Below are 19914 nucleotides of genomic sequence, written 5' to 3' on the forward strand. Positions count from 1 at the left end.
TGCCTCCTTCCCTCATTCTCCATGGCTTCCATAGGTCTCAACTCCTTCCCTGGGCGTTCCCAGACTTCTTGGACCCCACTGTTTTCTCCTTACACATAACTCCTCCATGCTTCTCACGTGACTAGCAGTGAAGAATGAATCCATCTGTGAACCTGTGATTTTACACTGAACCTCACTGCTTTCCAGTCTAGTCTCCCTACTGTGATGCAAAAGCTATCTTTCGTATTTTACATTTTTCCTACAGAACTACGCACACCAATTCAAGAGGCACGTGGCTGGAAAGACATCAACACCCCAGAAGAAACCACTGCAGGTACAAACTGTAATAAGCAACACCTCAGAGCAGGTGGCAGGGCCAGACAAAAGGGCAAAAAGAACCTTCACAGAAGATCAAGTATCACCACCTGACTTGTGCCTTACAGTTGTTCACAAGCACTCTGACGTCCTTATCAAAACCAAAGAACTAATAAGGCACCGACCAGGAACTATGTGAGTTTTTAGAGACTGGTCAATTCCAGTGTTACTAAGTGACACCTCCTCAAAGCAGTTTTCTCTACAGCCTCAGCCTTTCCGATGCCTGATTTGCTGAGTCAGCTCTGTATTTACGAGTTCCAACAACAAGGCCATGCACCTGCTCGACGCTGGCACCCTAGTTCCAGCACCCGTACCCACCCCAGATCTGATTCTAAGGTCCTAAGCAGCAGGTGCCACATGTACGTATAGGTTGCCCCCTTTCTGCAATCAACAGAGGACAAAAGTGTAATGCGTGGTCAGGACCTGCGAGATGCTATGCTCTGGGCTATGTATTTTGTATTAACGCTTTTCACGCTCACAATAACCCTATGAGGTCTCATTATCCTCAGTCTGCAGACAAAGACAGGTTAGTAACTTACCCACAACAAGAATCAGCAAGATTCGGAAATTCTTCTGTCAAGTCTAGAGACCATACCCTCTCCATTAACTCCACCCTCTTTTTATAAAAATTAAGCCATCAGGCAAGTGAGCTAATGTTGGGATTTACAAAGCACCTTTTCACGTTTTCCTCCAATAAATAAAAATTTTTACCCAACTTATCCTTTGTTAGCATTTTTATTCCTTTTGTCTCAGTGTAAACTCCGGCACACCTACAATTCAGGACCAATTTCTGTTCTCTGGTCTCTATATTCTGTATTTTTTCCTTTCATGATCCTTTATCTTTTCCCTCTGTATTCTGAGAGTTACTCAACTTCGTTCTTCAGATCACTAACTGCATTTCCTGTGATGTCAATTGAGTCCTTTGTCCCCAATTTGAATTTAATTATGCTATGGGATTCTGGATGTCCCTGCATCATTTCAAGCAACTCCTTTTCCATCTTTGCCCTCACTGTGATGGCTTTTTGCAGATGTAATTAAAGCCCCTCATCAGCTGATTTAATAAGGAAGATTATCCCTGATAATCTGGCTAGGTCTAACTGAATCAGCTGGAAGGCTTTAAAAGCAGGGCTGAGGTTTCCCCTGGAGGAGGCCCTGAGCCTGTGCTCTTGGGGCTCCATCCTGCTCCGGATCTCCCTTTCCTGATTGAGGATGACAGCTTTGGCTCAATTCAGTGGGTTTTTGTTGTTGTTGTTGTTTTTAAGATTTTATTTATTTATTTGACAGAAAGAGACACAGTGAGAGAGGGAACAGGCAGGGGGAGCGGGAGAGGGAGAAGCAGGAGCAGGGAGCCCGATGTGGGGCTCGATCCCAGAACCCTGGGATCATGACCTGAGCTGAAGGCAGACGCTTAATGACTGAGCCACCCAGGCACCCCTCAGTTCAGTGGGTTTGAGCTTGCCCAGGATCTTCTCCTCTATTCCCGCCCTAGAATCTTGGACTTGCTTAACCAGTCCCCACAATCATGTAAACCATGCCCTGCAATAAATCTTAATGTATATTTCTCCTGCTGGTTCTGATTCTCTGGTTGAACCCTGACTGAGGGGCTTCCGGCATATTAAGTAGATACTTCCTAAACTTAGTTTTCTCCTGGTTGCTTTCTTTTCTAATTTCATAACAGGTCTGCCCTCTCTGAGCTTTTAAAGGACAAATGGGAACTCTCTTCTAAATTTTTCTTTGGTTTCTTAAAGAAAATTATACTCGGGGAGTGTTCCATGTGAATACTCATGATACTTTCCCGTTTCCTTTAGGCTGTAATTTATTTCACAGGCCATGTGCTGGTTGGCTGGCTTTCCCATTTAACCATGCTTAATTGGAAAAATCACTTTAGAGGCCTGGCTTCTACCCACAGAGAAGGTAGCAGAAAATGTCTTAAGTCCCACTTGCAATCCACGTATATGCTGGAAGCACCTCCCACACCCATTCCCTCCAATCTGCAGAGAAACCTGATGTACCTAACAGGCATTCAACCACGATGAGTATGCTAAATGGCAGCGACTTTTTCAGTGTCAGATTTTCTGATGAAGCAAAATGTTCTAAATTCTGTGAACAATATAGCAATCAAAGACTATATATAGGGTGCCTGGGTGGCTCAGTTGGTTAAGCGACTGCCTTCGGCTCAGGTCATGATCCTGGAGTCCCGGGATGGAGTCCCGCATCGGGCTCCCTGCTCAGCAGTGAGTCTGCTTCTCCCTCAGACCCTCCCCCCTCTCATGCTCTCGCTCTCTAACTCATTCTCTCTCTCAAATACATAAATAAAATCTTTAAAAAAAAAAAAGACTATATATATTTTTCCTTCCCCATCAATCCACCTAAATGCCCTGCTCACAGTACTGAGTTCCGTATCTATAAGATTCCAAAGTCACCATTCCTTCTACTGCTCTGTACTGCCTCCTAGACAAAGCCGCAGTCCCACAGGACGCGGTAACTCTCATAGTCCACGGGGAAGGAGAACGGTGGGCCGGCGTGAGCAACGGGCTTGTATAAAACGACAGCTGTAGCCTGGTCCGAGAATCATAGTTTGAGAGGCAACAAAACCTTCTGGAGCTGAAGTCCTGCCATGACGAGGACTTGCTTGTCCTGGAGTCAACAGATATTAATCCTCTGCCAAGAAAAAAATTCCCAGTGGTCTTTTTACATTTTATTATTTTACTTTTTAGCAGCTATGACAGCTGAAAAGACGCAAACACTAGTGAGTGTAGCCAAGGGAGAGGGACTAAAACACCAGACAATTGGGGCTGAGGTTCTAGGGACCGACATGAGACACACAGCACAGACAATGCCCTGGCCGTTTTCGGTGCAGTCTTTTTTAAACCTGTCTAATCCTTCTCTCCACCCAAATTTCTCCTTCCCTAATCCTTCCCACCCCCAAAGACGATAAGATCTTTTCATTCAGTCACACAATACGGTGACTAAGACGAAGATCTCCCCCAGGACGTTCTCTTCCTCCCCTTTCTTCAGAGCTAGGCCGCAGGGGGCCGGCCCTGCTACCCTAGAAGGTCCCTTCAGGTGAAAATCATCTCAGGGTTTCACTAGCCACTCTGAGGAGCAGAGACAAGGAAGTGAGGCTTGGTCACTCACAGGGAAGATCTCCTTGACCCTACCATGCACCCTCCACCCAGACGCATCCTTATTACTTATATTTAAAGCAGAACTAAGGCCAAAAGTACAGCGCAGAAGCTGTTTTATGTAACTAGGGATGGAAGGACTAGAGGGACAAACTCGTGGCTTAAAGTGAAGAGTAACTTTCTAGCGATAAGTAAAAGCAAAAGAAAAACAGTCTCATTCTGCTTCAAAGGACCGTTCTTTCTAGTGCTGTCCTGTGACAGCCTTCTACAGGACATGTTACTGTCCCTCACAGAACTCAACAGTGTTCCATCTCTAATAGGTTACTGGACAGTGGTCAAGGTATATTCAAAACAAAGAGCTTACACACCAATACACATTCTCCCAATAGGTCTTCCTCCATTTCACAAATAAAGAAACTGGGAAACAGAGATGAAGTACTTGGCACAAACTCTTGCAATGAAGCCAGCCTATAAACAAGTGGAACCCACTGCCTGTGCCCTTCCCATATTACGGTATCAAATCTAAACCAAGAGTTCTCAACATCATGTTCATACCTGCTGTCCAGGGAGACCAACAAGCCCTGAAGTAATATGTAAACTGTTTCAGGTAGGCACCTAGATGCACTTCTTCCTGAGGAGAAATCTAAGCTACTTTCAAAGGAGTCGCTGATTTGAAAAAAGTTAAAAAGCACTGCATCTTGGGGCGCCTGGGTGGCTCAGTCGTTAAGCGTCTGCCTTCGGCTCAGGTCATGATCCCAGGGTCCTGGGATCGAGCCCCGCATCGGGCTCCCTGCTCAGCGGGAAGCCTGCTTCTCCCTCTCCCACTCCCCCGACTTGTGTTCCTTCTCTCACTCTCTCTGTCAAATAAATAAAATCTTAAAAAAAAAAAAGAAAGCCCGGCATCTAAACAAAGAGTGGGAGGATTAACCACAAATCTTATATGACCCCTTTGTGCAAACATCAGGGTGGGACAACTGTAAACCTCCTAGCTTTCAACAGCAACTAGTCCTGTTATGTAACAGGGTGCCCTGTTTACCGGTCTCATTATCCCAGGCAACAAGCCTGCTTCATACCTTCTTCCTTTAAGTACCTTTGCAACTCACTGATGTGAGCAGAATATTCCTTTACATTTGTCCCTCAGCAGCAAGCACCTCTTAACTGATGCTACGCTGCCTTTAAAGTACCCAGTGGTGTAGATTCTAATCCACAATTAATGGAACAACTGACACTGCAGAAAGCGAATCTGGCACTTGAAATCAGGTTTCTGATTCCAGTTGTTGACTTAAAGGAGGGCTATCGAGTTCCATGCATGCACTTCACCTTGCAAAGTATATATACCTAACTTGTTCAATTTCTTTTTGTTCTTTTATTTGTAATTCTTGTACAATAAAATTCACCTGTGTGGGGCGTTTAGTCCTGAGTTTGAACACATGCATAGATTCTTATAACCACTACCACCAAGACATAAAACCATTCCAACAACCAAAAAACTCCCTCATGACAGCCCTCTGCAGTCAGACCTCATCCCCACTCCTAATCCCTGGCAACTACTCATCTATTTTCTGTTCCTATAATTTTGCCCTTTTTAGACTGTCATATAAGTAGAATCATACACTAAGTAACCTTTAGACATGGACTTGTTTTACTTAGCAAAATGCATCCAGGTTGTTGCATGTGGACCCCCAATAATTTGTCCTCTTTATTATTTTTAAATTTTATACCCCCGCTTTTTAATGATGAGTAGTGTCCCACTGTATGGATATTATCACTATTGGTTTATATATTCACCCAATGAGAAAGATCTGGGTTGGTTGCAATTTTGAGTGATTACAAATAACGCTGCTGTTGGCATATGTGTGCAAAGATTTTCTGAGAAAATAGAAGTTTTCATTTCTCTAGAATAAACAGCCAAATGTGGAACTGCTGGGTCATATGGCAGACGTACACTTAACCTTATAAGAAACTGCCAAACTGTCTGTAGAGTGTATTATTCTGCACTCCACTAGCAATATGTGAGACATTGGTCTGTGGCCTTACCAGCCCCTGGTATTTTTGATTTTACCCTTCTAAGAGGTGGGTAATGGTACCTTACTGTGGTTTTAATGCACTTCCCCAACTATTCAAACTTCATTTAGCTCTTGCTAGTACCGGTTGAGCAATTCTGTACAACAGAAACTGAAGAAGCACATGGCAAGTCCACAAAAATATCAAAGCTGGCCAGTTCCCTGTGAAAGACAGGGAAGCTAAGGCCCAGAGAGGGGAAGTGACAGGCCCAAAGTTTCAGACCTGTGCTTTTTCTAACAGTTCTCTTTAATTGTGGTAATATGAACAAACGATCCAACTCCTATGCCTTCTTTCAATAAGACAAAAACAAAACCATAAAAATACCATAAGCCCCATAAATAACTAATGCAATCCTATCTTGACACTATTTTGTAAATGGCAGCCAGAGTTAAGGCTGCCATACCAATACAGAACAGTAGGGGGTAGAGGTACAAAGCCTCAACATGAGGTTTCTGAAAAGGTACTCATGCCCTATATGATGGCAAGTATTTTGATCTTGAGATCTTAGCAGTGCAGGGGTTCCTTGGTCACTATATTAATTAGGAAGAAAAAAGGATAAATCCTTTTTTCCTTGACTGGATTTCAGAGTTCACACTTTATTTTTTATTTTACTGAGGCAGGACTGTTCCAGTAGTTTGCTGCAGCCAGCCCCTGATGCTAAGGGACACCATTCCTGCAGCTGATCATAGGGTCACAGGATTTAAGAAAACCAAAGCTGGCTAATACCTCTTTAGCATTCTTCCATGGGAGGAAATCTGTGAGAGCAGGCACTGAGCATGCCCCTGACCCAGTCCCCTCTGGGTGTTCCTGCTCAGGATCTGCTCATGGGCAGAGAGGGTGACTTCTGGCCCACTCTCCCTACGGAATACAATAATCAGAGCTGAGTGGCCGGGGAAGGGCAGTCCTGTGACTCTCTGGCTCTTCCAGGGATAAAGCAGGAAGAGGAGCAAACCCTCCCAGCGGATGCAGCATCAGTAGCCCAACGAGCTGTCATCAGCAGCAAAGCAAACATTCGGACCTCCATCTGTGTAACTCCTAAACCTTTTCGTCTGATTTGAACTCAGGAGGGAAAGAGGGTGTTATTTATTGGACCCCAAGCATATACTCTTTCATTTAAATACAGCCATAAAACCATGACATTTAGTAGATACCCATCTGCTACAGGAATGATTATGTAGGAAAACCCCTGAGTAAGAGGAACATACAGAGTTACTACACCAGTGCCTTTTTTTTTTTAAGTGGCGCTCTTCCTTCAGTGAGCTCTCATGCGGAGAGCCAGTAGATGAAATGAGTGAAATCGCTCTGGTTAAAGCAGCGTGGGGTTTCTCAGAGCCCAGGCAGCTCTGGTGGTCCCCCTGCCTCAACCCCCCATCTTTTCTTTCCTCCAACTCCATCGAGTCTCTTGAAAACTTCAGAATACAATAATGAAAGCCCTGTCTGATAATTAACTACCAAAAGGATGACAAAAAGTTACTCTGCTACTGTGCTTATGAAGGAGAGGTCACTTTCTACGCCTGGGAGAACAAGCCAGAACTCGGGACCTGCAGCAGGTGATGTGTGTGCTGCCCTCTGCTCTAAGTGGGAACTGAAATCAGCCACAGCAAGCTCCGGCCTGGGGCATTTCACTGCAAGAACAGGTTTAACAGCTCAGCTGAAGAACTGAGAAGAGAAGCCATAAGGCCACTGTGCTCCAGTAACTGCAAGATTTATCCAGCCACTGTGTAAGGTCTGAGGACAATAGAAGCAGCCCCTCTGAAAACCTAAGTATTCCAAACTCAGTCCGTCTGTGGGTCATTTAAGTGCTTACCATGCAAAGTCTGATCTGTTCCCAACACATTCCACTCTGCTGGCAGCTTCAGGTGTCTGAATGCCAGAGCAACCTTCTCATCAAGGGTATTCACATCCCCAGCCGGGGGTCCCGACCGGTCAAGAAAACGGGTGAAGTTCAGAGCCTGCTGATTCCCAGCACTGGTTGCCAGGAACTGGGCTGCATCGTATGCCTCATCCTGGATGAACTGGAAGTCTTCTTCAGCCACCACGAATATGGGGAGGCCCTCCTTGGAAGCACAGAGTAGCACCTTCACAGTCTCACAGCAGTCGTGACCTAAACAAAACACAGGGAGCACAAAAACAGTCTGAGAGTCCTACCACTGGAAGGAGGACGGTCTCAGAGCACCCCCCCCCGCCGGGAGGAGGACGGTCTCAGAGCCCCCCCCCCCCCCGCCGGGAGGAGGACGGTCTCAGAGCCCCCCCGCCGGGAGGAGGACACTAGTGGGTCCTCTTCGCTCTTCTTACACAATACACAGTTCTTCCTAAAAGAAACCCCTCCTTCCTCTGCTCTGACAGCAATCTAAACTTTACACTTATTTCTAGTTCTTTCTGTGAACTGTTATTTACAACTATGAATTCATCCCCTTACTACTAGCAAACAACTCTGTACCCCAATGTATCCCCTATAGCTGAACAGTCTCTGAGGATCTCAGGATGTACTGAATCATGGCTGTTCAACTTGAACAGAGGAAAGAATGAAAGCTCAAGGACCTTGTCAGGCCTACCAAGTCTGATACAACCGAACTGAGCTAGATCTGGAAACCCAACAGGGAGAAAGCCATGCGGACTGGTTAATATCGGAGGAATTGTAGAGATTCCCCAGCACTGCCCTATTATCACCACCATGCAATCTATCAAATGATGAAACATTTTGAAAAGCACAAAACTACTTGATTTTATTTCACTATTATTAGCAATTCAAGGCCTACCACAAAAATGACTTCAGCTGTCAGATACACGTTCTTTCCTGTAATGTAATAACATCAACAACATCACCTGGTTCACACAGGGATGATGCGATGCTGTGGTGAGAAGCCCGGTTCAGGGAGAGCAAGCATGCCAGAGATCAGTGCCCACCGTACAAATGGGCAGAACCCACGAGCTGCCACATACACGCCACCCCAGAGAGCTCCACTTGAGTAAAATCCACACTGTTAATGCGAGTAAGACCTTCCTGGAGAAACCAGTCTCTGTGGGATTTTCAGCCTCACAGAATTAAGTATGTACAACATGCAGAATATAGTCACTGAAACACACTGTTTTCCCTCAACTTCTCAACGCTGATCTCAACTGGCTAGAAGTACGCTCCTAACATCATCATCATTCTTCCAAAAAATCTCTCTGATGAGAAAAACCGAAAGGAAAATGGAGTCGGGTGTTTCTGCTGCGTGAGTGATGCCACCTTGTGCTTTGCTTGAATCACCGCAGGCCCCTGCACCCGCAGTTTCCCTGCACCCCCTTGCACGCAGAGACTGCTTGTCCACGGTGGGAGTGAGGCTGAGGAAGCCCTCTCCAGGCCCACAGATCTCACCTTCCATACTGTGGCCACAGGCCAGGAGAGGCTTCAGACGTGGACAGAACAAACTAAGCTTTCTGCTGCCTTTGAAAGAGAAAACAGTAATTGTTTTTCCGTGTGAACAATGAGAATAATAAGTAAATTGATTTTCCGCATACAATTCTCCAGGGGCCTCCTTAAACCCTTTACCCTGGTGACAAAAGAAATCTCTCACTGTTGTGTAACTTTAGGGGGGCTGCAAGTATTTACTGACCAAGTATCTACTATATATCAGGCACCCAACATGTCATTTTCTCTATACAACAAATTTATGAGGTATGTATTGTCCTCATGTTACAGATGACAAAACTGAGACTTCATGAAGTAATATGCCCAAGGTTACACAGATATTTGAAGCAGAATCCATTATTCAAATTCAAGTCTGATGCCAAAGGACGTGGCCTATTATGTCATGATGCAAGAGTTCTGTCCCTGCCTGCAAGGAGCCCAATACTCAAATGACAGGCCAGTAAGACTACTGAGCAAGAAGAACAGGTTCATTAACCATTGAGATCAGCTTCCACATAAACAGGTAACTCCACCCCATACAACCTCCTGCTTTCAGAGTTGAATTCTTTCTAAGAAGGCTGTAAGAAAAGGGAGCATCCCCTGCCTGGTGCATGTGTGTGTGCCCGCACATGCCTGTGTGTATACCCACATATGTATTTCAATTCAATACATATGTTTAATATATTTAACATATGAAATGAAATTAGGAAAAAAATCTTATTCTTCCTTTGAAGGGCAGCCAGCCTAATTATATAAAACAACAATGTCAATAGAAACAAGTCAACTGATTCAGGTAGTAGATTTGGAGATTTTTCTGGCAGAAAAGTGTTTCTTTTACATTGTTTTATAATGGGGTGCCTGGGTGGCTCAGTCAGTTAAGCATCTGCCTTTGGCTCAAGTCACGATCCCAGGGCCCTGGGGTGGAGCCCCGCGTCTCTCTCTCCCTCTGCACACCCCATGCCCTGCTTGTGCATGCTCTCTCTCTTCCTCAAATAAATGTTTTTAAAAGGTAAAAAAACAAAACAAAACAAACAAACAAAAAACTCTGTTCTATAACATCCAACAGCTAGATATGCACCAAGCCCAGGGCACTGTGATTACAAAGGCGAGAGTCTCAGCCCTCCGTTTCAACCCTCCAGAGGTTTACAGTCTATAAGGCAGAATCAAACAAGTTGCAGAGAACTGCAAAAGAAGTTCTCTGGAAACACACAGCGCAACTGGTAGGAGAGAAGCAGGACATTTCACAGATAAGAGCAGGAAGACTTCACAAAGGAGGTGACCGCTAAGAAGAACCTTCGTGACAGGCACCCCACTCCCGGCTCTGCAACCCCTGGGGTTCTTCACTGCAACCCTCAGAACTCAGAGGCATGCTATGTTATCTTACCTAACACACTTATATAATACTTGTGATGTGCTAGGCTCTGTTCTCTGTGCTTTCCAAGTAACAGTTCACATACTCCTCAGAGCAACCCTATGTGGTAGATACTATTATTACACCATTTACTAGATGCAGAGACCAAGGCACAAAAATATTAAGTAATCTGCCCACGGTGATAAATTTCCTAGGTGGCAGAATTAGAACTCAAGCCCACTTCCTTGCTCTAGAGTCTGCCCCTTCTCCTAAGATTTATGGGTACAAGAAGACTTGAAGAGGAAATAAGGGGACCATGGAAGAATCCACAGGGAAGGAGTAAGAACACCAAGCTCAAACCCTGGCTGTAAGACTCTTATGCTGTGTGACTCCAGATCACTTCTGCTTCTCTGGGCCTCAACCTTTTCATCTATAGCATGAGGGAGCAGCCCCTACAGTCCCCGGTGTTTCTCTAGAGGTCAAAGCCTGTGGGTGTCATCAGGCAGCAGCTGGAGAGGGAAAGTTAGCAAGAGATTCCAAGAAAAAGAACAGTTTGAAAAGCATAAAAATGGAAGCAGAAAGTAAGTTCAAGGAATGGAAATTACAGTTTCGGGAGGATATTAACTTGGTTACATCTAGATGCCCAGTGACAGCAGAGACCAGGGTTCAAACCTATTTTCCTTACTTCTTAGCTATGTAGCCTGAGGTAAACGACAACACCTCTAACACTGTTAAATCTAGACAGTCTCCGGATCTTATAAGTGAAGAGCTAGAATTTAGAAGAGTCTTCTCAAATTCCTTAATACCATCACCCAAAACAACATCACACCTAGCCTCGATTCATTTCCAATTAAATAAGACAGACAGAAAGGTGTAACAATATGTATTTCAGTCAGAAGAATTACTTTAAAGTAAGAACGGTGTGGTTCATGAATCTAACCAATAATTATAGCACAGCATTACAAGCCTCCAGCCTGTGCAAAGGTGAGAAATCCAAAAGCTTGAACCAGAAAGGGAGTCACAATGCCACTAATGGCATCCACCAACCTATAAATACCTAAACACCGTCCGCCCCCCCTGTAGGAGCTGAGAGGCATTCCATATTCCAGGTTTCCAGACCTTCAGTTTCATCACACACACACACACACACACACACACACACACACGGTGCGTGAGTGCAGAAAAGCCACGGTGAAGCAATACCACCTTACTCAAAACTGCGAAGGGTAGAAGTGTCTGCACAGAAATCCATCTGGCTAGGACAGGGTGAAGACAAAGTAAAGGGAAAGAAACAGAAGGTGGCTCAGGGGAGGGAGGGAGGGAGGGAGAGAGGGAGAGAGAGAGAAAGAGAAAGAGAGAGAGAGAGAGAGAGAGAGAGAGAGAGAGAGTTGGCACACACGCATGTTTATTAGCAGCCCACGTGTGCCTATCTCTTTCTGCCACTTTAGCAGAAAAAATTGGTTAGAAGGTGGATGGTGGAAGGTGGTGGATGGGTGCGTGAACTGTCAGCTCTGTGTATACGTTTTGTGTAAAATAAAACTGTATCAGAGGAGGCAGGAGCGGCGAACCGATCGTTAGCCTGATATTTTTTCCTTCAGACATAAACTCACAATCTGAAGGCGAGACTATGATCATCCTAAGTAAAATGTGCCATAAATCTGGAATTTGTTTGGTATGATTACAGGCTTCTTTTTCAAAAGAGACACTGAGGAGTAAAAGAGGAGTGGCGGGCTGAGGGTGTCCTGGACCGGCCTTTATTTTAAAAACTTAAGGGTACACGGGGAGGGCTCTACCACTCAAAACCACAGTGCCTCACCCTGCCGTCTGGAAATCAGCACGTGAGGCTGCCGGCACTACTCTCTCCCACTAGTGTTTTCTGTTATGCTCGAGTGGGTCTCATGACTGTTTTTTAATCCCTATAACCTTTCAGATAAAGCATTTAGGGTGGGAAAAATCAACATGTTAAAAAACAAAGTTATAAAATACGGACCCAGTAATAAAACAAAACCCGCTGCATAGGCACACATAAAACGTCTGGCTGCCATGAATTAGCTCTAGAGACATGACTCTCTCCAGGGCCATCAGCCTTCCAACTGCCTTTGTAGACACAAAATGCAAGGTATTAACGATGCCCACACCTATACTGAAAAGACACGGAAACCACATCTGATTTGATATAATCGCCACAATTTAACCTCTCTTTACGTAAAAAAACAGAAGCTGCAGTAGAAAGATGAGGGTTTTCAGCCAGTGGCAGAGTGTTTCTCCTTCCACTCAGTCTCCTGGTAACAAAGAAGGAAAATAAGAATCACAAGTTGTTTTAGAAAGGGAAGTTCTGAAAAATTTACTGAGCTTCTTCTGAAGGAAGCAGCCCCAGAGAATTTAAAGGGAAGAAGACAACCAGTAAAGAAATACGGCCTAAGCTTCAATTCCATTTCTAAAACTGCCTTCTCAATCTACCCTGCAATCAGGTCCAGTTCTTTCTTCTACAACAGAAATATACAGTAAATTCTGGGGTGAGGGAGATCTGTTTCTGACTGACTGAGGTATGTGGGCAACTAGCTGAGGAGTCAGAAAATACCAGGTGGACTCATTACCCTTTACTGCGCACAGGGTAGGTCATCCTGAATAAGTCACTCCACCCTGAAGTCCAATGCCACCTGCCTTCCCGACTGTTAAAAACCATTAGAGATGGCCATGCACAAAGCAGGGGGGTGCCTGGGTGGCTCAGTCAGTTATGCACCCGACTCTTCTTGATTTTGGCTCAGGTCATGGTAAGATGGAGCCCTGCATCCGGCTCTGCACTGGGCGTGGAGCCTGTTTAAGATTCTCTCTCTCCCTCTGTCCCTCCCTCTCTAAAACTAAACTAAACTAAACTAAATTTAAAATGTTCCTGTTTAGGTCACTCAAGGAAAAGAGATTCCCAATACTCTACAAAGAGCTTCTGTGGCAGGACCCAGTAAAGCTCCGAAGCTAAAAGTTACCTTTGGCACTGGGAAACTGAAAAGATAAAGAGAAGGGGGGTAAATGCAGAATAAACAAAAACACAACAAGAAGCACGGGGTAAATGCAGAATAAACAAAAACACAACAAGAAGCACCTGGCTAAGGGGCACCCCGGTGGCTCAGTCAGTTAAGCATCTGCCTTTGGCTCAGGTCATGACCCCAGGGAGCCAGCTTCTCCCCCTGCCTCCCACTCCCCCTGCTTGCGCTCTCTGTCAGATAAATACATAAAAATCTCAAAAAAAAAAAAAAAAAAAAAGGCAGCACCTAGCTGAGGAGCAGCAATGTTAATTAACTGCTAATGCTCCTCTTAAAAGCATCTAATTCCACCCTTTCTTAGGATGGCAGGTCAGGAGGTATGTGTGCTCATGAAGTTGGAGAGTGTTTCTGTGGGCTCCTTATCACTGTATGAAGCACCGTACCCATGGAAACGAAATACTGCTACAGATAAACAACTCTGCTGAAGCATGACCCAAGAATTACTTCATTTCCTATTAAGCTAAAAGCGGCATACATCCCAGCCGGGCCTTCTCTTTTGAGGATGAAACAACTGAGACTTTGTTTGACCAACTATCCAAAAAGGAACGCTGAAAGTGCTCGCTGGACCAGCCCAGCCCAGTCCCACTCAGAGCATGGTCTTTTTTTTTTTTTTTTTAAGATTTATTTATTCCTGAGAGAGAGAGAGAGAGAGAGAGAGAGAGAGAGAGAGAGAGAGAGTGTGTGTGTGTGTGTGTGTGTGTGTGTGTGTGTAAGCACGGGGAGGGGGAGGGAGGGGGGAACGGAGAAAGAGAGAGAGAATCTCAAGCTGAGATTCTCCGCTGTGCGCAGAGCCTGACACAGGGCTTGATCCTATGATCCCGCAATCACAAGCTGAGCTGAAACCAAGAGACGGATGCTCAACCGACTGTGCCACCCAGGCGCCCCCACTCAGAGCATGTTCTAAGAGAAAGGCTGTGGTAATGAGTCAGGGTGGAAAACACAGAAATAACTATGTTTTATTGTTTCATTTTGGCATTAAAGTTATTTAAGAAGTGGCTATACAGGGTTAAAGGAAATTTTCAGTCTTCAGGATCATGAGCAGAAAGCACCTCCTCTTAGTTTTGGTGGTCTAATGGTAGATGTGCAAATTTGGTATGTGTGTAAAATGTCTCTTTTTGTGTGGGAGTATTTAAGCAGAATGGGACAAAAAAACCAACAGGCACAGGAATTTCATCATGTACATTTTTGGGGGGAAAGGGGCTAATTAATACAAAACATAATCTACCGTATTTCAGCCTATTACGGTAAGGCAGTGTTTCTCAGTGTTTTATTCACTGTCATCCCCCCAAGGAGCCTTTGTAGGCATTGTTCTCTATTCGCCCCTCCCTATCCTAATGAGACTTTAATACTACAGATAATATCCTCTATTTGTACATGTGTCTCTATGCTTAGAGAAAGATTTTTTGCCCTCTGAGACCTGATTTTCACTCCCTTGGCAGGGCCATGGCCTCCACTATAATACACGTGGCTCAGAGTCCAGTGCTGGATCCTTAGTTCCAAGTATACAACGTCCACATAAGCATGAGAGCTGGGAGAGTAGACAACAGATAGTTTTTCCCTTCAATTAGTTCTGTTTGTTTTTCCAGGATAGCAACTATATACACTGGCTAGCATTGGGACAATAATTTAAGATTTTTAAAATCTACAATCATACCTGTCTAGGGACAGCCTTACAGCAGGAGTGTTTTGAAGAGGGAGACTGTTAGAAAGTGTCCAATACAAAGTAACGGATTCTTTCGCCACAGAGGGAGGGTCCAGCATTCTGCGATTAGGCCAGTTTGAAGTCTACAGCTTCTTTTCAAATGTGTAATTCAATCTGGCAACCGTGGACATCAGCTACTAGAGACGGGTCTGGGCTCACAAAAAGTGAGACATACATTGTTATCCACCTGTAGAGCGACCTGGGCTGTGAGCACTGATTTTTAATAAACCCAAAAGGAATTCTGATCACAGCAAATAGGGTTTTTCTTTCTTTTTTTTTTTTTAATGACAAATCTACTATATGTAGTATCTTCCCTTTGACAAGTGAGAAAAACAGGAGAGCTGAGTCAAATTTTAGGTCAACGAATATTTGTAGTTCTCCTGTCCAACAAGAACCTTTGCTGTACACTCTTAAAGTAAATAACACATGCTGAAAAAAGACTGCATTTTAGGAGAGATCCTGCACCAAAGCCTTTCATAAAAATAGTATGCAGCATCCACTGAACATCCTGTCTCATTTCCATTCTGAAATCAATGTCTGCTTGATCTAAATTCAAATTTAACTAATAAAAATGAATACAATAAAATGGTATTCCATATCCCTCAGGAATTATCTTCCAAAGATATTCAGACTTCTTTATATTACTTACCAGTCCTGTGTTAAGTCTTTTAAAGAAAAATCTCTGCTTCATCTCTAAAGGAAACTCACTGTTTAGTTAAGGTGGGATTTGCGGTCGGGATTTGTTTCATACAAACAGAAAAGAATGGAGGTATTTTCCTTTACTACAAAGGCAATACCTTTTATCTTTAGAGATGTATATCCATTTCAGGCTGTATTTCATAGCAAATTATATTCTTAACCAGAAAATTCATAGGTGTTTTGAATATAACATTTTATTATATAGCTTGTTTGTGCCTAGTGTTAATCAGCACCCAGATAGCTTTATTTTCCGAAGAGAGGACACTGTTTTCAGTCTTCAAAATGTTTTTATTAAAAGTTACTACATATGTTTTAAAAAGTAACATGCTCACTTGTAAAGCATTCAAACAATTCAAGGGCAAATAAAGTAGAAACCAAAGTCTCCACCTCACTGCCCCCTAAGATGCTTTTATTGTACTTACTTTATTAAAAAGGGGAATCATATCAGGTCTACAGCTTTTCGATGGCAGTAAGGCAAGAAAAGATTATTTTTTACAAAGCATTTACAATTTATAATTAAACATACACACACACAGTTCATTGTAAACTTCTCGTTAGAAAATAAGCAAGAAAGTGAGAAAATAGAAAAAAATAATCTTGGTATCTGAAATTAAAACTTTTTTCTAAAGGACACAATTTAGAAACATTTCTTCCTCCCTTCCACTCCCCCCAATAATAAAAGGTTACAGACTAACATCAAGAAGTAGCTGCCCCCCCCCTTTTTTTTTTAAGATTTTATTTATTTGACAGAGAGAGATACAGCGAGAGAGGGAACACAAGCAGGGGGAATGGGAGAGGGAGAAGCAGGCTTCCCGCGGAGCGGAGCAGGGAGCTGGACACGGGGCTCGATCCCAGGACTCTGGGATCATGACCTCAGCTGAAGGCAGACGCTTAACGACTGAGCCACCCAAGCGCCTTTTGAAGGTCAATCAATCATCTGGTTTTAGTAAAAACTAAAATGTTACAAAACACTGACAGTGAAACATGCAGAGAAGTGGAAAAATCAGAGCCAGCAATGTGGATGAAACATGACATTAAAAGCAAGAACAAGACACAAAGCTCTTTTTCTTCCCAGAGTCAAGCAAAATGACTAGGACTTGCAGAGCTCATCCCACCCGTGAGCAGAAAGGGTGCACAGACATCATTCCCGGCAGCACCTGCTGTAAACAGACTGTGCACATTTATCCGGTGCCTGGGGTGCACAAAGCAAGCACAGACTTTCCATCAAGAATCTTGACTAATCTAATGAATCATGGAACGCTACATCAAAAACTAATGATGTAATATATGGTGATTAACATAACAATAAAAAAATTAAAAAAAAAATCTTGACTAATCTGACACTGCCCACAGCAGACAGGAAATCTGAGGCTATCAATACAGCTAACTGACGCAGAGAAATCATCATAGGTAGCTCTGGAAAGAGAACACAGACTCCCACCCCCAAGCAAAAATTCAACTCAAGAAACCAGAGCAAACTCCTTTTGCATTTTTCAAAAGAAATGGTGTATGTGTGCACAACCTTTCTAGAGGAGTGGCTTCCGAGAACCGGGCTGAATTCAGATAAAGTAGAAATGCTCTTCCATCAAATGGTAGGGATTCCTAGAACAGCCTTCTTAGCATGCACCAACAAAACAGAGAGAAATCTATGCCCTCATGAAGCTGACTTTAGTAGAGGCAGGTAGAAAACAAATAAGATAAATAAAAGATATAATGGGCTAGAAGTTGGTAAGTGCAATGCAGAAAAATCAGAGAAGGGCAAGAGGGAATACAGAGAGGAGGCCATTGTGTATTTTTTTTAAGTAGGCTCCACACCCAACGTGGAGCCCAGTGGGGCTTGAACTCATGACCCTGAGATCGAGACCTGAGCTGAGATCAAGAGTCAGATGCTTAACCGACTGAGCCACCCAGGCGCCCCTTAGAGGCTATTGTGTATTTTATAAGGTAGACAGGTAAGGCATCACTGAGAAGATGATAGCTCAATAAAGAGCTGAAGGAAGGGAAGGAACAAGTCTAAGATTTCCCTAAAAACAGATTTAACGCAGTTTAATTCTAGACTAAAATATTAACTCCATGATATCAACAAGAAATTCAAAACTAACTCAATGCCCTCAGTGCCCCTATCCCTACTAGACCTCCACACGCAACTACAGCAGATGTAGCAGCCTAACAAGACAAGTGAATGGAAAGATCTCACACATGATGACCAGAGCAACAGGCTCCACTCAGCAATCTCCTCTGCTTAAACAGTTCACAGAGCTTCTACCTCACCAGCGAGGACCTCACTGCTGCCCTGCATCCGTATCAAAGGTTTACGTTACAGTGTGGCTCTACATCCCGTTTGGCCTGCTTGGACAGGAGGGTCTTGCAGGGACTCTAAGCCTCTGTTACCTCTGCTGTGATCGGCCACCTCCTATCATCAGCCTGAAAGACCTCAAGTGAGGAGCAGACCATGCAGGCCAACTGGGGTGAGAAGGGGACGGGTTATTGGGCCCTGTAAGCATGACAGAGAACACAGGAGGTGCCAGTGATCATAATTTAAAGGGGGGATAGTGGATTAGTGGATTCGTGGATTCGTGGAAAATGGAGAAGGCAAGTACTAGGACTCCAGGCCCCATGCAAATGGGTCAGGGATGATTTCTGAGGATTTGGATCAAGTTAGCAGAAAGCAGCAGAGTACCATAACCATTCTGGTTTGCTGGGGCCGGTAGGGTAAGGGTCCTCGGAGTCCGTAAGTACAAAAGGACACCCAGAGATGGGTGTGGCTGGGAAGGAGGGGTGCAGAGACACATAAAGAGGTTTAGAACCAAAGGCAAGGGAAGAAATGGGAACTAGAATTCAGGAAGGTGGGCTGGAGATCAGACAGGGTCTGGAACAAACTCAGAGCCCCAGGCTGTCATACAAGCAGAGGGGGGCTTGTGAAGCCAAGGAAAGGAAGTACCTGCCGCCCACCCTAATTTCAGTGCCTTGTCAGTGAAGGTACAAGAGCTGCCAGGCAGATCCGTCTCCACGGGGCTGGACTCTGCCGGTACTTGTAACTGAGGACTGCAACTAGTGTACAGGGGAACAGCCTTGCCACATCTGTCCTTTCTCTTACAGGTCCTTGCATCCTCCACATCTACTTACATCTTTCTTACATGTGTGTACACACAATCATACACACACACACACACACACACACACACACACACACACACACGCACCACCCCCCTAACTTTAACTCCTAACCTGTTTCTAATTCTGGAAGGAGTAAGTTTATAAAAATTACCACCATTCCTTTCCCAGTAAGAGTCCAGTCAGGCACCGACTGATTCTACTTGCTGAGGAGCTGTTTCTCACCATCACCCACACATGACAGAGGTTTTGCAATGGTGACACAGGATGGCACCTGCCCCAGAGCAGACCTCAAGTTCCAGATAAGCCTTTCTGACATGATATACATCACAGGAAACAAGATGCCTGGAGCAAGTTAAAAGGAGGATACTTAATACGCTTTAGGAAAGAAATCAGTATCTATCCTGAACTCCAGGTTAATTTCTAATCCCTAAAAATTTGGGGGGGGGAGAAATTCATAGGAATTGTCAAGAATCTTTAAATCCTGTATTTTTCAAAGTCATTTTTGCCAGGCAGGAGGATAAACACAGCTTTCAACCGTCATAAATCCCAGCCCTTGACTGCAGTATAATTTCCAGGAGCTGGTAGGTATCTGACGTGAAGTTCATTTATATTAAATGGCACAGCAATGAAAACCTGGCAATCTGATCCAATACCAGCAAGACTAGATACCAAAAGTGCTTCATAAACTAGTAATTTTTTACACCATCTATTTCAACACAGTGGAATCAGTGTTCTATAAAAACACTGGTAAAAAGAAATGGTTTAGTAAGAACTGAATCCACCTTATTCTCTAAAGGAAAACAGTTAAGTGTCAACACTTTTTAGGGGCTACCCCGTAAATGTGCCCTACTTTGTATCCTGATGAAAACTGGTCAACTGTTAACTTTGAAGCCAGGTCAGTTAAGGAAAGCAGCTCATCTCCAAACACAAATCAGTACACCTGCAGATGTTGGGGCAGACAGGTCAAGAGACAGTCGTTATTTTATGGACCATTTCTGGTGGAAGTAGCAATGATTTCATGACTTTGTAAAGCATTTTTAATAACTACCTATCTTCCCCTTTTAATT

General features: G+C 44.1%; 1 protein-coding gene across 2 annotated transcripts in view; it reads right to left on the bottom strand.

Annotated features, from left to right (window-relative positions):
• AKAP13 (A-kinase anchoring protein 13) overlaps positions 1 to 19914 on the bottom strand; it is a 319382-nt gene that overhangs the window by 174561 nt on the left and 124907 nt on the right. For both annotated transcript variants that reach the window (XM_088024950.1, XM_088024951.1), the window contains exon 4: positions 7351 to 7647. In XM_088024950.1, the coding sequence (XP_087881076.1) occupies positions 7351 to 7647 (297 nt within the window). The remainder of the gene's footprint in view (positions 1 to 7350; positions 7648 to 19914) is intronic.

Source organism: Eumetopias jubatus, unplaced genomic scaffold, assembly GCF_037043125.1.
Source record: "Eumetopias jubatus isolate StellerSeaLion01/CBP00866 unplaced genomic scaffold, mEumJub1_p1.0 scaffold_7, whole genome shotgun sequence".
NCBI classification, from domain to species: domain Eukaryota; kingdom Metazoa; phylum Chordata; class Mammalia; order Carnivora; family Otariidae; genus Eumetopias; species Eumetopias jubatus.